The sequence below is a fragment of the Pangasianodon hypophthalmus genome, chromosome 1 (assembly GCF_027358585.1).
Source record: "Pangasianodon hypophthalmus isolate fPanHyp1 chromosome 1, fPanHyp1.pri, whole genome shotgun sequence".
In the NCBI taxonomy this organism is placed as follows: domain Eukaryota; kingdom Metazoa; phylum Chordata; class Actinopteri; order Siluriformes; family Pangasiidae; genus Pangasianodon; species Pangasianodon hypophthalmus.
Window position 1 is genome coordinate 7,495,671 of NC_069710.1, and position 18,090 is coordinate 7,513,760.

The following is an 18,090-nucleotide window of genomic DNA, read 5'->3' on the forward strand; positions in this document are numbered from 1 at the left end:
TTACTGTACATATTACTGTCAGAAATGAGGAACTTCCAGATGATAGAAATCCTCTCAACCTGTGTATTTGAGAAAGGTATTTGAGAAAACAAAACAAATATTGTGTTTTTGAAATTTTGAATTTTTGAACTTAAAACATCCTTTTTATATTAACAGGAATCATATTTGTCAGTAAAAATTCACTCTTCTCTGAGATGAGGAGAGAAGCACCCTGCTGAGTCAGACAAGTTCATATAATTTATATAATTTAAATATTATCTGATATCTTACACTGACATAACAGTCTTTTGGATTGGAGGATAGGAACAGTTTATAATAGATATTCCTTCAGATTTATACTCAGGTCTCAGCAGAAGGTTAATATCATAGCAGAACTTAAAGATTATACATTTATTATATACTGTACAGTTAATCTGCATAATTATTGGCACCCTTCATGTAAATGAGCAAAATAGTATACAGTAAAGCATAGAATTTGTGATATGAGCTTCAACATATGGTGCAACTGTACAGTATACTTCCGTTTTAACACTATATACTTTTTTTCCCAAACAAACACAATAGTTACACAACCCCAACACAATAGCTTCACAGTAGTTGGTGAAGCTTAAGAGAGAATAGAAAATAACAGCATTCAGACTCTTCCTGTCATGGCTCTTAGGGCTGGAGAAACTTGTAGAGGGATCTTGGACTAATCTTCCATGCATTTCAAGATCATTTATATTCTGAGCATTGTGCATGTGGAATTTTCTCTTAAATTCAGACCATGGGTTTTCAATAGAGTTTAGACTTCCACTGATTTTGTGTTTTTGCAACCATTACTGTGTTGATTTAAAGTTATATTCAGGGAAACTACCTTGCTGAAAGCTGCATTTATGGCCAGGTCTTAACCTCCTGGCAGAGGTAAACAAATATATTTCTACACTGTATAAAACCCAAATTGAAAAAAGTTTAAATGACTGGTTTTGTTGTCTTGGTTGAGCAAAAATCCATGAAAAATCAGGACAACTATGTCTAATACACTTATTCAACCTAACCAAAGATTTTTTCTCATAAACTTAAAAAAGATGAGTTTTGTGAATGATGCTTTGCAAGTTCATCAAAAAAAAAAAAAAATCTCTGCAAACTTATTAATTTGAGTTAAGTCAATATCGAGTGAAGCTTTGCAACATTTCTGGAGACTGAAATCGATTTTAAAAAGCTGTTTCAAGCATGATTGCAGTTACTGTAAATATTCTTTGTGGTATCAATAATTTTAGGACATACAGTTATTCAAAGAAAGAAGTTCTTATGAGAAAGATTTGTTGTTGGAGGAAAGGTAAGTGCCGTTTATGTGGAAAATGTAAATCACTGTGTGTGATGTTTGTTTTATACGCATTTACTTTTGCCCATTCTCTTGATAATTTACAATAATTCTGGTGTTGACTGTGTATAGTGTATGATTAACATGGCATCTAATTGGTTCATTGCTTGAATGTGTTGAATTTCATGTTGTTCAACTTTAGTGTAATTAGTTGGTCAGTGTTCTCAGAAGCCCCGGATCAATAATGTGGTGAATTTTGGTAAGTGAAGGAACTGCTTTGTTGCTTTGTTTTGTATTAAGTAGGACTATTGCTCCTTGGATGATCCAGTGGGAAAGATGGAGGGAAAGGACAAAACACAAACTAAGAAGTGTGGCTACTTTTAATGTAGTTGAGGTCAAAAGTTTACATCCCCCTTTCAGAATCTGCAAAATGTTAATTATTTTACCAAAATAAGAGGGATCATACAAAATGCATGTTATTGTTTACTTAGTGCTGACCTGAATAAGATATTTAACATAAAAGATGTTTACATTCACCACATTAACTTATTTTGTCTTCTGGGAAACATGTAACCATCTTCTGTAGCATCTGAAGGGCAGTACTAAATGAAAAAGTATGATATTTAGGCAAAATAAGAAAAATGTACACATCTCCATTCTGTTCAAAAGTTTATTATTATTATTATTATTATTATTATTACTTTTAAAGTAATAGTTAGCAATATAATATGATACATTTACAGTCTGGAAAAGCCATTCCAAGATACACAGCAAACAGTTGTAAAGCACCATGGCACACTTTTATTATTTTATTTTATTTATTTATTTTTTTTCTTTAGGAAAATGGGTTAGAAAGGACACTGCAAAGCATTGTGTGTAATGAAGATAGTTTGTCTTTGTGGAAAGCTCCATACAGAGAAACAGGAAGTGAGTGCCAGAGGCGCTGGTTGATAACCTTACAAGAACTCGTCTCTCTGAGAAGATCTGACCTATATTCGTGTCGGTGCTACCCACACGCGCTCAGACACAAACACTGTCATGCTTCACTACACTCTCCTCCTCTGAAATTGTAATGTAATGTTCAGAGGTTTCATCATTTCTCCAAGCGTATGTTTAGATTTGCTGGAGAATGGGAGAATGGGTTACTGCTTTGTTGCCTCACTTATGTACACCAAAATGCAATTTAGTAGGCAAGAAGTAGGAACAAGCCTCAAGTGTAAGAACATTCAAGTTGTTTCATTTATATATTATATATGCTAAAGATGTGAGGTATGAGAAGCTATTACTGTGCATGCTGAATGAATCTGTAAGCAATAACCTTTATATATATATATAAATATTATATATATTTATATTCCACTTGCTCATTTCTGCTTTGAGGTTCTGAATAAACAAAGAATACAGCAGGTATTTAATATATTCTGCATGTTTTAAATATGACATTAATCCATTTCATAGATAGACGTGAATGGTTTAGCAGTTCAGCAATGTTAGATTTGGTTATCATTAAGTTAAATATCAAAATAATATTCCTCCCTCCGAGTGTAACTGCACTATTGTTCCACTATTGTTCCACGAGGCACAGCATACCAGCACATCACTCTATTTTCTGTTTAACAATGCACAGGGAGTGTGTGTAACAGGAATGCTCACTTTTAGTCCTGTAAGACAAAGCCAGGATCATTCCCACTATATGGATTAACAGTGTTGAAGAACATTTGCTCCCTCCAGGTGAGAAGGTGTCGATACACAAAGATCAAACTTAATATTTGGACCAGTTTTGATCTTTTTGGTTGTGCGTGATAGTTTGCTCTTGGGTACAACCACAAAATGCCACTATCAGGTGTCACCCAGAAGCGGATTAGTTCCCTTTTAAGGTTTTTCTCAAGGTTTCTTCCTCATTATCATCATCTCAGGGAGTTTTTCTCTATCGCAGCCACCTCTGGCTGGTTCAAAAGGGATCGAGTTCTATTACAGATTTCTGGAAAGATAGTTCTATAGTTCAAACTGCTATAGAAATACAATTGGACAGGCTCCTCAAGGAGATACACTTGCTAGATGTAATAGGTGCTAGAGAATATTTTTTGCATGAGATATCTTGTTGATGTTTAAGAAGAAATAATGCAGTTCTCATATAGCAGCTTGGAATTCTACAGATATCCCTCATATATTTTTAGTAACACTTTACTTGAACCCTGCGTCATAAGACTGGCATTTGTGTCATAAATGTGACCACAGCTCTATAGCCATAAAAGCTGTCATAATGTTTGATGTCATCACAGTTTACATCACATATTAATTTTTGCTAAGTATGCGCTAGTTAGAATTTGTGCGATTATAGATTACAATATTATGATAGATGGTTTGAAAATTGTAACTTAATGTCAATTGTCAGAACACTTGACAGAATAAGTGCTGCATTACTCTGACCTCATATGAAATGCCAGTTCTTTCATGACATTTTATTCTAGTCTATGGTAGCATATAGGAGCTTGTAATGATATTTGTCGCCACATATATACTCCGTTAAGGGGAAAAAGAATGGGCGAAGCCCAAAATGGCAAATATTAAGCTTTTAATGGTCTTAACAGCAAATCATTGGTCAGAAAAATAGCAAGAATTCTGTAAATGTTATCTCATTTACACCAGGGTCTGAGTACAGTATAGAGGCTTTGTTCATGTTCATTTCATAGGGCATAAACTGTCATGACATTAAATGTTATAGCATCTTTCATGACAGTTATAGGTTAGGGTAATATGAAGTCTATGAATATCAGTGGGCATAATCTATAATGGCAACTCATCTACATTACGACATAGAAACCCTTGTGTTTATAAAGTGTTTCCTTATCAGCAAGGATTCCAAGTAGAACCCATTTAAGAAGCAAAAAAAAAAAACCTAGTGTACCAGGGTCTTTTGTTGAATAATAGTGTTTATCCTACTTTTGGTTCTACAGCATCTTCTACAATCTAATGAACATGTACTTTCCCATTAAGACCTGCTAGAGATTTCTGCAGGAAATCCTTTCATGCAGGGAGCAGAGACAAGAACAAAGCAAGCATTTGGGAAGAAAGAGTCAGCAGATTAAGGCTACTGTGGATCTAGATTAGAGAGTGGTACTAATTAGCCATTAGACATGATGTGCCTTGTGAATACAGAGCCTTAAAGTGCACAAATAGGAAATCCGAACCTTAGATGTGATTGTATGGGTTCATTCTTGCAACAGCAGACACTGAATAATCAGTGAAGTAATAATTATGGCAACAGCAGACACAGTGAAATTGGTTTCCTTTCCCTCAGAGATTGCTTGCTGAGAAATCTCAATAATCCTGAAGGAGCAGGAATGTGGCTGCTTGGCTTCTATGGCTAACAATGTCCTCAGAGCCTTGTGCAAGGATTTCCAGTGTAAGGATTTCCAGTGGGGATTATGGAATAGATGTGACTGCACATTGCCTTCATATGTAGCCTAATAATACAAAGGAAAGGAGGTACATCTACCCCAGTACTATATTTGTGTGCAAAAGCAGGTCTGTGTATCTGTGTGTTTGTGAATGCTTATAGAATATTAAGATTTCTGAAGAGAGTCACCATCATTGCACTCCAAGTGTTAGTGGGTTAGAAAGCATCCATCCATCCCCAAGCGCGATGCGCTCATGCGTGTAGCGCCGTCCCACTCCCACTGCTGATGGAATTTCAGCTGTTATGGCACCGCCACTATTTTACAATATGCTTCTTGCACGTTCAGCTCCACAGAGAACTGCTATATATGTCACATCATAATGCCATCTTGCTTGCATGCAATTTGTGAAATCACATTGAAGAATGAGAAATAAAGACATCAGGAAAAAGGCTGTAATGTGCTGCTCTCTGGGTAACATTAGATTTGTGTAATACAAAACACACTCTAAATGGTTCAAAGCCTTGTTATTTACAATAAATGAGTTGGTGCTTATATTGAGAACTTGTTCTTGAACATGATGAGGTTTCTGTCATGTTTAGTTCTTTTAAATGTGCACTTTTACTAGACATTCATATTATTCATTATATAGGCTCTATCACTAGTATACTGTATAAAGATTTTACAGGTTTTACAGGTATTCTATAGGTATATAAGTTGCAGTCTGGGTGAAATTCTGACACTTTCTGCAAAATATAGTTCTAAAAGCTACAGACATTCGTTAAAAAAAAAAATCTCTTTTGCATGTATCTTGACCACAAGTAAAGTTATAGCATTTAAAAAAATAGTAAAAGGGAAGAAAATTGCATGTAAAAATATATTTCCAAATGCAGAGTAGGAGAATCTTAGACATTCTGAAATCCTGTATCGGATTACAAACTGTACTGATTAGATTTATGTCCATTTTGCTACACCATGCAGCTATCCAACAACCTGATTAAAGCATGACGTTCACTGTGTGAGGAAATCACACATCCGCTCTAGCTAGCAAGATTTTAGACATCTTAAAGGCATGTTTAGGTTTAAACTGTCTCTTTACTCAAAGATTGAAGTAAAAAAAAAAATAATAAAATTCAGTGTAATGTTGGTAATATATATTTATATATTGGTAATATATTTATGGTTTCTTACAGTTGAAGTATCATAATATGTTGCAGGCAGAAAAACCCAATTCTGACCAAAACCTGATTTTTTATCTTTTTCAGCAGTTTGCCAAAATTCAGCCACAGTGACATCTGATGGGTTTTCCCAGACCGCCACACATAATTGACCTTCTTTACTGTGTTTCCGTAGAATCAAACGTAAGCAATAAATGCTGAATTATCTTAAAATAATAACAAATTGGGATTGGCATTACAATTGCATATTTGTTTATTTGTACATTATTCAGTACTGAGTCACTTGACTGATAATGGCTCAATTACAGGAATATCACAGTGGTGGGGGGGGGCCTTGAACTGTTCTCAGAATTGACTCCTCATGAGCTGTGAATCTTATCTACCACTTAGTTCACTTAAATAATGTAGTGAGACACTGCTAAGAGTAGGAGAAACCTTCTGTCGGCTCTCAGACGTTGTAATGCTATCATGGATCAGTGATGTCTGAGCACATTTTCTCGGACATCACTGAGATCTAATTTGATGTGTGGGTTTCTTTACCTGTGGATCCATCCAGTCACAGATGGATTTTCCATTCAAGCTAAAGCTACGAAAGAGACTCGAGTCCATTTTTAGTGATGGTTGTTTTAGAAGTAACGAGAGTGCTTGTTTCAGCTTTTACTTAGTGTAAGCCTTTTGTGTTAGCCTTTTCGAGTCTGCTGGTCTAAACAATTGATTGCCATCTTATTATTTCATCTTGGGGTTGTTTGGATATTAAGCATTCTTAGGAAAATTCACAGATGGACTGAAGAATGCTTTAGGGTACTAGATTGTGTACAATCAGGATGAGCAAAAAAAACCCAAAAAACAAAAAAAAAACAAGTGTGTAATAAATAAATTTAATCATTCACTTAGCTCTTTAAAAAGTTTAAATACCATTAAGGAGTATTAGTTAAATTAACAATAATTTCATAGTCATGGCAAAACCATGTGCTTACAGTCCTACATCTAATGAGTACTTTATTAGTTTAAAAATGATTAAATAAACCCAAGCTAACCTAATTATGGTATGATTTGTTTCTCTAATTTTCTTAAACATTCAACAGATTCATTAAAATATTGTCTAACTGTCTTGCTTTTATTTCTCTCTACATCCGTGTTAATATTTGCACTGTGTACGTCTGTGTGCATGTTTTTTTTTTTCAGTGCACTGCAATGTATAGTGGTTTCTTTACCTACCATGAGATTAAACTCTTTATTCTTAACAGAAAGCACATTTAGGCTTGATAAGGAAGAGGAAAACAAAAGACCATGCAGTCCGTGGTTATGGGTATCGCATGATGAAACCTGACAATCCATGTTCTTGTCATTTTTGGTGGTGTGTATTATTGTTCCTTTTTTCAGTTAATGGAAATGTATGAGTATACTGTAGACTCATCCAAAAGAATCTAATGTCCATTGAATACAGGAAGCATATAATAACTGACAGAAATTCCTGCACACTAGGACATGTTCTTAATTTATAATATTTGCAATGCAATACTCGTGTTGTTCTGTCAAGAGTATGTTCACCACGTGTTGTTCTGTCAAGAGTGTGTCAGCGTGTCAGTTTTAAATTAAAGCAAGGTCTCACATTTTGAATGCATAAAAAAACTGGCTGATGTCATGCCAAAAAAAAAAAATCATGATCACATCATCTTTGGTGTGTTTCATTGCATCGTGTTAGTATTTGCAGCATTAGTTCCGAATGGTTTACTAACCTACAGAAACAAATAATCAGCCAGTCATGTTTAAGCTCTACAGCATGTCCCAAAAGTCTCCATACATAGGGGAAATTAACACTTTTTAGCAAAATGTCTTCCACAATTTTTCATACTTTCATAGGGTCATGGGTGCCCAGGGCCCACTGATGCACGTAGGGAACCGAAGGCTAGCCCGTCTGGTCCGAGCACACAGACCATGGACCATGGAGCAATGGAAGAAGGTGGCCTGGTCTGATGAATCACATTTTCTTTTACATCATGTGGATGGCTGGGCACTTGTGCGTCGCTTACCTGAGGAAGAGGTGCCACCAGGATGCACTATGGGAAAAAAGCAAACCGGTGGAGGCAGTCTGATGCTCTGGGCAATGTTCGGCTTGGAAACCTTGGGTCCTGGCATTCATGTGGATGTTACTTTGACACGTACCACCTACCTAAACATTGTTGCAGACCAAGTACTGCACACCCCTTCATGGCAACAGTATTCCCTAATGGCAGTGGCCACTTTCAGCAGGATAATGTGCCCTGCCACACTGCAAAAATTGTTCAGGAATGGTTTGAGGAACATTACAGATAGTTTAAGGTGTTGACTTGACCTCCAAATTCCCCAGATCTCAGTCCGATCTGTGGGATGTGCTGGACAAACAAGTTCCATCCATAGAGGCCCCACCTCGTAACTTATAGGACTTAAAGGATCTGCTGCTAATTTCTTGGTGCCAGATACCACAGAACACCTTCAGAGGTCTTGTGGAGTCCATGCCTTGACAGGTTAGAGCTGTTTTGGTGGCACAAGGGCGACCTACACAATATTAGGCACATGGTTTTTAATGTTATGGCTGATCAGCATGTAGCTATATATATATATATATATATATATATATATATATATATATATATATATATATATTATTTTTTTTCCAGATAGCCATTAACACCACCTTTGATAAAAGAAGAACGTATTGAAATCATTCTCATGGCTGGATCAGGAAATTGTCGCAAGGTTGCGATGGACTTTAACAGGAAACATAGCAAGCACATCACAAGCGACGTTGTTGCCAAACTGGGAGTCAAAGTTGGGAGAGCCGACTCCATGTGTGTTTACAAAAGAAATGGAAATCATGTAAAGGATGTAAAGGATGTAAAGTTACATTTTGCTAAAAAGTGTTAATTTCCCCTATGTACTGTATGGAGACGTTCGTGACACCCTGTAGAATGGGCCAGTGAAATTCACTACATTTTTTCTGCGCTCCAAAATGTGAAATTGAATGGGTTCAATTATGATATTTTTTATTGTCCTTTTTTTAACCACTGGTGTGTTTAGACTTTGTGTTTTTACACGATATGTATTCTACAGTGTCTACAATAAATAAAGTGTCTACAATAGTACATTAGTAACTTAATAATTCACCTGGAAGCTGTGTTCTGGGAGATTGTGTTGTGGGAAAAAGACAGCAGACGTGTGTGTGTATGGTGTAGTGGGAAGTTGTGCGTGAGTAACCTCTTGACCCTCTCTTCAGGATTTGATGTGCTTTGAGTTGGCGAGTCATTATGCTGCTACACCTGTGTGGTGTTAAGGTCAGTGCCCTTCACAAGATATCATCTTCATCCTCCTCACCCAGCTTTCACATCACGCCACTTTCCGTGTCCATCAAGGCCCAGTGTGGGGTCATCTCAGCCTTGAATGTGTGAGAGTGTGTGCAATTTGTGCTTTTTATATTAGAGAAGTAAGTGCTATGGATGTTTTGTGTCTCCGGCTGTGTCATTATCTGTAATCACTTCATCCTGTGTGCTTTTTTCAGATGACATTTCTTTTCTGTACAAATTTCTCTTTCGCTTGTCTTCTTGCACCAAGCTTCATTTGCACCGAACCAAATGTTCTTTAGGTATGCAGATTGGCCCCAATTTTAAGGAAAGTCTGATAAAGGTCAAGCTCTCAAATCATTACCAAAGTTTGTGAATGTCAGTACAAAATTTCATCATGTTCAGAAGGTGATGCTGGTAAACAACAGGTTTTTTATAACCACCACATTGAGACAGTGCTGGAAATCACATAGATAAGATTGATGGAAATTTCTTTTTAGTGATGTCAGTAGTGTGCACCTACAAATTCACATCCATCCATCCACCTTCTGTACCACTTATCCCAGGGGACTCGAGGCATGAGGCGAGGGACACCCTGGACGGGGTGCCAACCTATCACAGGGCACAATCGCACACACTCACACACCCATTCACACACCCTATATTCAGCCTACAATGCATGTCTTTGGACTGGGGAGGAAACCCCCGAAGCCCGGGCTGAACATGCAAGCTCCACGAACGCAGGGTGGAGGCAGGACTCGAGCCCCCAACCCCGGAGGTGCAAGGCAACAGTGCTACCCACTAGGCAACCATGCCTTTCTTTTTTTTTTTTTTTAAACAGTTCTATAAACAAGAATTTAATATCGAGCTACTGATGTTCCAGACACAATATAACTAAATACACTACTAATATTAACCAACTACCCTGGTTAAACATTTGTGGAGACCTGATGATCACACCCAATTGTGGTTCTTCCCAAACTGTTGCCACAAAGTTGGAAGCACACAATTGTATGGAATGTCTTTGTATGCTGTAGCATTACAACTTCACTTCACTGGAACTAAGAGTCCCCAAGATGTTCCAGCATGACAGTGCCCCTGTGCACAAAGCGAGGTCTGTTAAGACATGGTTTGCCAAGGTTGGAGTGGAAGAATATTCTCCACTTTTATATGCGCTTACCTTTCTTTAAATGTTGTTGTTTCTTGTTACATATACAAGACCAGGGTAGATCAGAGTGTGCAGGACTTTTCTCCCTAATTATTCCTAATTAGATCCTCATTTGAGGATGGTAATCAACTAAAGCATTGAAATTATTAACCCAGACATCCAGAAATTATTAATCCAGGCTTGGGATCAAACCCAGAACCCTGGAGCTACATGTTGGCAATGCTACCCACTATGCTGCCTACAAATTATTCAAATATGACAAAATTCCTGACTTCCTGTCACATCCATCCTACATTTAAAAAACATACAAAAGGCATCATTGCATCCTTCATGACTCATCTATCACTGAATAGGATTTCCCTATTCCCATTCATTGAAATATGTCGTTTTAAGTTTATACTGTTTATATCATCCAGGCAGTTGGTACTAGCAGATCTGTTCTACCTATATTTCTTGTTTTTAATGATTATAGGCTCTAAAATACCACAAAACGATGTGCCTGATTGGCTGAGCCAATTACATTAACATAGACATAGACAAAGCCATGCTCATAGTAACTTTATCCACATGAAGCTGTGCATTAGATCTATGCGAATGAGTCTAAATGGCCTGTGATAATTAATATAAGTAGGCTGAAGATACTGAAAATGTCTTTCACTTCTCTCTCTCTCTCTCTCTGGTCTATGAGTACATTCTGCACTAAAGGCCAGTAAGACATAGACATAGCAACATCATTATAACATGTTTGGCATTTCTGTTTATATATTTTTTTCTGCAGAACCTGTACCAGAGCAGGTTTCTGACTGCTATGTCCTCGCCATCCCGGAGCTCCCAGAGCCATCGTCGGTGTAAGAACAGGGCACGCTATAGCCTCACGGCTGAGCAATGCCCCCCCATCGACCCCAACAACCCCTTAACCCTGCCACGATCTTCTAGCGACCCAGACCTGGTGTCAACCCACAGCCGCTCCACCCTCACAGTCAGCACCTCGAGCTACAGCATCGGCCAGCCTCAGGACATCCTCATCTGCTGGGACATCAAAGAAGAGGTGGACGCCGGAGACTGGATCGGCATGTACCTGATCGGTGAGTTATCATCTAATCTGTACAAAACAATCCAAACAATCTGTAACCTATGCTAAAATGAGATGCATTTTTGTGAAGCTTGTTGTGAAAAAGTGCACTTTCTGTTCTCCTGTAGATGAGGTTCTCTCCGAGAACTTTCTGGAGTACAAGAACCGTGGGGTAAATGGATCCCATAAAGGGCAGATTGTTTGGAAGATTGATGCCAGCTCATACTTTATGGAGTGTAAGTATTCCCTACTCTTTCTTTCTTTCTCTCACTCAGTCATCTGGCAGCTCAGATGAGATGTCTTTTTTTTGGCAGAAATGTATCTCCTTTTTTTCCTGCATAATACAAAGAAAAAACAATCTCCAAATCCCATGTATAATTTATGTAGAAAAAATGAATTTAACTTCAGGATTAAAACATCTTTTACTGCCAGACCTTATCATCATATACAGTATTTACTTCCTAATTCTGTAAGTGTTGTCACAAGTTGTCCGAATATAGGCTTTTCTCTGACTATTTCTCAGTTTTTCTTCCATCCTAGTGTCACAGTGTCATATTGTCATATTATGCAAAGTGTCTTGAATATGCAAATGATGTGTGGTTCTTATTTTGATTTATATCTCTGATTAGCCACAGTGTAAAGTATTTTTTGATGCTCCTGATAGCTTACCCACTAGGTCGCTAGGAATTCGCTAGGAATTCTTCTCCCATATGCAGTCATCACTACATGAGCCATTAGGACATGTAAAATAAAACAAATGTAAAAATCCCTTATGTAGATGTTATTACAGAATTTTATTTGCAAAATAATCTTACAACAGGCTATGGGAAAAAGTCTGTGACTGAACATTTGCAGTGTTAATCAGATTTCAGTGAAAGTAGGCAGTTCTTGGCCAAGTTTACTGAAAAAACATACTAGAACCTCTAGTGACGTCTGACTAGCGAGACTAGCATGATGCTATTTAAAAATGATGCAGTAAGTGCTAAGTGCTACTCCTAAGTGCTATCGGTAACTGGCTCAAACAGGAAACTGTTCCACATTTATCAGGAGACAGTGGGCCAGATGTGGGCTGCTCAGTGAGCAGCTTGTGTGCACAGTGTACTATGAATGCTTATTGAGCTCTTACCATTTTTAGAAGGCATAGGAACTACACATGGGGACATATTTAGCTTGGTTTATGCATTTTTGAGAACACTTTTGAGAATTCCACCATACAGTCAAAGGCAGCTAGTATAAATGAGCTTGAGGGCTAAGCCCCCATGTATTACAAAGATAAAAGACTTCAGTATAAGGTTTAATTTTTGGCATCCACATCAGATTAACTGCTGTTATCAAATATCTTAAAGCGAATTATTTAGGCTTTTTTTTTTTTTTTTTTTTTTTTTTTTTTACACAGAATGGTGTAAAGAAGCGAGGCTAGAGCTGAGTTCTTTCTAGCCCAGACTGTAGATTCATGCAGTCTATCAGTGGCTGTCATGTCAGATGATTACATAGACAGAAACGCTCTCTTAATTTGATCTTCTTTTGGGCTGAGCCCATTTTGTTATCTGAGCCCATTTTGCACATCTGTAACAAATCGTCAAGAGTGTCTGAGAACGTGCATCTGAAATACAGCCTTGGTTATAATGAACGTGAATGAAGTGGATTATTTACTCTATCATGCTATTTTTTCCTCCCAATATGCCTTTGAATGTAAAAGTAGATAGACTGAGAGCACACTAGAATGAAAGTACAATTTAGACAAAAGGACAGATGAGAGAACCGCAAGTTTAGTGGTTTTTGTTTTGTTTTGTTTTGAATGAAAGGATAAATTTTTTTTACAAATAAAAATTTTATGTTAACCATGTTTGATATTTGGCAGAAACATGATGTAAGCCTAGTAGGACTTTATGTACTTAAAACATGTGTCTAATAATTCATCATTCTTATTACTGTATGCCATCAATGAAACCTTGTGATATAATGGATCGCTCAGCTCCAAATGTATAATCATTAAGCTATGATTAGATATTAGATTTCAGCCAACTCATCTAACATCATGACCAGGCATCACTGCATGCAGTACTGTGCAAGCCTTAGACAAACGTAAAGGAATTCTGCAAAGCACAAATCACATTTGGAACAAATTAAAAAGAAGTAGAATAATACAAAAGGTTCATCACAATCTCAATAATGTTGAGAGCAGGGCTCACTGGAGGCCCTAGCATCAGTCCTTATTCTTTGTTATGCTGTAGATCCTTCTAGGTAGGAAATAAATGTATTGAACCATTTGCTATACAGTAAATAGACTTAGCTGACCACATAAACCTGCAGTCTATAGTCTCATCTGCTATCTACACTTTTGTGTATAACATTTTGAAAGTTGAGTTTACAAAATAAATGCATTTAGTTATAAAGGTTTTACAAACATGTTTAATTAACCATAATTCTGCCCATGTTTCATTTGCTAAAGCTTGCACTATTAAGTTAAAATCTTATTTATAATTTTATTTTCTTTCTCTCATTATATAGCTGAGACCAAGATTTGTTTCAAGTATTACCATGGAGTGAGCGGAGCACTGAGAGCCACCACCCCCTGTGTAACTGTGAGAAACCCTTCTGCTATTGTGAGTATACACACACACACACACACACACCCACACACACACACACACACACACACACACAGGATTGCTGTTGTCTGTGACCCTAATAAAACATGACAAATGATATCACATGGGTCAGTGAGGCTAGTGACCTTGTGGCTAAAGGCAGGAATCAACAAAGCACTAACAAGACATATTTACATTCAAAGCCCATGTATTGGCATAGAGTTTAGTGATGCTCTAATAAACAGGTGAAAAGATTATATTTTTTCTGTCAGAAGAGGCGGTCTATGGTGACCTGTAGCGGCTGTCTAGAACTTAATCTTCCATTTTTACAGATACTACATCAAGAAGCTTAGGCGATCATTTTACATACTTCAAGAATCACAAAGGATTACATAACACATCAAGACTTCCCATACTGATCTAATCAGTTGCTTGTATTGACTATACTTGGAAGATATATTAGGTATTTTCTACAAAAGATCCATTCTCAAATGTAACATAAAGGTAAGTCTTTCCACTGAGTAAATTCGTTTAAAATTTCAATCCATAGCATTTTTGTTGAGGATTCCTTTTTACTAGCTAAAAGTAGTATTTTAAGTAGGTATTTATTATTTTTCCCCATGAGTTGAAGCACTTCACCGAGGTAAAAGGAACAACCATGAAAACACAAACTTAATTCCAAATGTATTTTTTCTAATCTCCCTCCACTAAAATTCAATTATTGGGCATCCCCAAAAATATGAGAGTGGCCAGCCGTCTGGGCGTCTCACTGTCGTCAGTATAGTCGCCTTTTACCTAGCAACGGTTTTCTTTTAGGAGTGTAGACATCCCTGACCAGATATTTCCTGTTGAGCTCCCTCAGTCGTCTTGAGTTCAACCATGTAAACAACTGATCACAACAATTATCCCAGTTCCTATGGGACAACTTCCTATGAAATTGATATATTGCATTCTTTCTCAAATTTTAATTTTACATAGGTTGATGAGTACCTTTTATTTGTATACTCCTGTATATCCTTAAAATCAACTTCCTATTTTCCCTTGTTTTGGATTTTTATTTGTGCTTGTGACAGATAGAAAGTTAAACCAGATTTGTTTACAGACTGTAAAAATGTCCTTTCTTTTTATTTAAACTTAAAGTGCTGCGTTTTTAATAATTCTGGGTTTATACAAAGTGGTGATACACCCATACATTTAAAGGTTAATGGACTGTGTTCTCCAGAGGATAAAAAATTCTCTAAGTTTGTTTGTCCTGTCCATAAAAAGATCACTTATCCACTTATCCAATGTGAATATAACAGAGAAGGATATTCTGTACATCATGTCCTGGAGCGTGGTTTCATCCAGTTTGAGTGGCTTGTACTTATGAAATAAATGCTGCAACATCCACATCCATGATGTAGAGGCGGTGATTAGCACACCTTAGGCTCACAAGCCAGGCTTCTGGGTTTGGCTAGAGAGTCTGGTACTTTTCCGTCACTAAACCTTGCCAGTACCTGGCCACTTTTACTAAAAGACTCAGACTGACATTGCAAACGTATGTCAACCATGTTTTAAGGTAAACTAACTTATAATTCATTGTTGAAGAACTAAAACTCACATGTCTGAGTGAGCAGAAAAAAGCTTCATTCTTCAGACAACATACTTTATTGCATCAGCAATGGATAAGATACAATATAGTCTTTTTGTTGTTTTTATTTGTTTTATATTGGCTGTAACCCAAAATTATGTAACAACTGGGAACCATATACTTCAAGTATGCTAGTGAAGTCATGAGCAATTTAGTGAGTATTTCCTTTCAGTTGATATCTGTTACTGTTTTGTAGAGGTGACACACACATAGAAAACAATACTCATAGAACAGTGTGAGCAGTGAGCTTCCACACACACATACCAAGGACAGAAGAGACAGGGCCACAGAGGCTGTTCTACAAAATGCATTCCAAATGTATAATACTGTATACTTTCACACACATGGAGACTTGATGGCATAAACCTTTTTTAATAGTCATCTTGTTCCAAAAACCTCATTGTGTCTTGATGTTGAACGCTTGCTTTCCCGTGTACATGGAGGTATGTATACAAGGATTTGCTTATCAGATAGTAGCCTTCAGGATTCTGAAGCTGGTGGCCAGATAACGGTTCACAAAGCTGTCAGATCAGGGGCCAACCCAGAAAAAATGTTCACGTGCAATTTATCTGCAGCAGTTTCTACTTGAATGCTCCATATGCCACATTCTGGACCAACAGTTTAACCACATCAGCTCTACCAATTCACTGTTTGAATAAGATCAATATGTAATAAATAGTTTGATCACTTTTTTAAACTTATGCAGCATAGCTCACTTCATGTGTCATGTTTGGGCTTTATGATTAGACATATGATTAGACTTACTGGGCTCTTGAATTAAGCTGAACAGTCACAATCAGGGTTGCAAGTCACATATTATGGTAATGTGGGTATTTTCGAAACACTGAAAGTCTTTAGGGTGTAAATTCTTTAGGCTACAGAGACTACAGAGGCTTTCCCCATTTTGAAAATACCTGATAGATTTTAGTCCCTTTAGTTACTGCCTTTGGTAAACCCCAGTTCGTGATGGCTGTTTTTGTTGCATGCTGCATCAGCTCATATCGTCACTTCATAATTGATCGATTTAATTATGAGGAAAATGTTGCACACGGTTCCTAGTCTGCTGCCTTTAGGGCAGCTGTTCGTTGTTTCCGTCTATAAGATTAATGTGTCGCCTTTTATTTGTCTCGCTGACCCTCTGTTTTTCTCTCTCCCAGCTTACAATGCTTCTCTGTCGCTAAATTAGATTAGAAATTAGAATGGTTTTAAAAGTCATGGCAATCAGTCACTGCATGTCCAGTTTTGTCCACAGTTAGTACCTGGCATGTTGATGCAGACTCCATCAATCGTTTGCCATTCTAACCTCATCCACACACTTCTTTTGCTCCCTGAAGCATAAAGAGTCAAGACATTGTCCTTTCAAGATCATTATCCCCGGTTAGCATCCAGCTGAAGAGTTTCCGGAGATAGAGTTACTGTAGCCCACTGCTATTGTGCTGCCGCCACCCCAGGAAATGCTGAGCACCCCTGAACTTGATCCCTGTGCCCTTTCTGGGAGCAGCATTTAAAAATAACTGCTGGCGGAAGCAGGCACAGAAAAACCAGGTGTGAAAGAGAAAGTGAAGCCTGGATGACAGGCAAATGGACTGCACACTTCTCCATCTATACTCATGCACCCCATTTACACACTGTCTTCAGTGCTGAGTCTGGGGCAGGCTGAATTTGGGCTGATGTCACCCAGTCAGACTGAAGGCAAGAGGAGGAGGAGGAAGAGGACTGAGTGCTCCGTCACCTGGACGCCTGACTGGGTGAAGGTACATCATCCTGTTACTGTTATAACACCGGCTTAGAGGGGTGGAGGTATGAGGATGTGGATGTACAGTAGATGGGCAAGGTTCAGGTAAGACGGCAGCTTTAATATAGATTTTTACATGTGGTCTCAACAAAGTTTGATGAGAATAGAAATTGATAAAGAACCATATTCAGCTCAGTCTCTGATTTATTTCTGCTTGAGTGTGTGTTCAGTTGCCAGGCTGCTACTTCACCTAATCTCATATTGTTATTATTATTTCTCTCTATTATTAATATTATCATTCCAAGTTAGCCTTCTGTGACTCACAAGATCGACAGTTTGATTGATGGTTGTGTTTAGTTGGCACTGTTTTTGGTCAGTTTGTGAAAAGTTCTCTCATTTCTACCAAAGTTGCAAGTCACTTTGCATGAAAGCATCTCTAATCTGAAGCGATTAAATGTAAATGTAAAAGTTGAACTTACTGTATATTACTGAGAGGCAAAGGAGAAGAAAAATTTAAACTTACAACTAGTTACTTCTTGCATTCTTGGTTCATTTAGCAATTTGGTGTTTCATTCTTGAAAGTCGATCAGGTTGATCAGGTTTAGACTTCCTTTTAACTATGCGTATGGAAATGCAAGATTGCAGCTCTGCACTTCCTGTGTCCATTCGGCATGTTTACTGAGCAAGTCTGAAAA

At 37.6% G+C, this 18,090-nt stretch overlaps 1 protein-coding gene across 3 annotated transcripts in view; it reads left to right on the plus strand.

Annotated features, from left to right (window-relative positions):
- Positions 1-18,090, plus strand: part of LOC113526984 (E3 ubiquitin-protein ligase HECW1) — an 80,387-nt gene that overhangs the window by 3,260 nt on the left and 59,037 nt on the right. For 2 of the 3 annotated variants that reach the window (XM_026914450.3, XM_053236362.1), the window contains exons 2-4: positions 11,146-11,452; positions 11,568-11,675; positions 13,951-14,045. In XM_026914450.3, the coding sequence (XP_026770251.3) occupies positions 11,146-11,452; positions 11,568-11,675; positions 13,951-14,045 (510 nt within the window). Of the gene's footprint in view, positions 1-9,135; positions 9,194-11,145; positions 11,453-11,567; positions 11,676-13,950; positions 14,046-18,090 lie in introns of all 3 variants that reach the window. The other variant, XM_026914451.3, reaches the window with a different exon arrangement.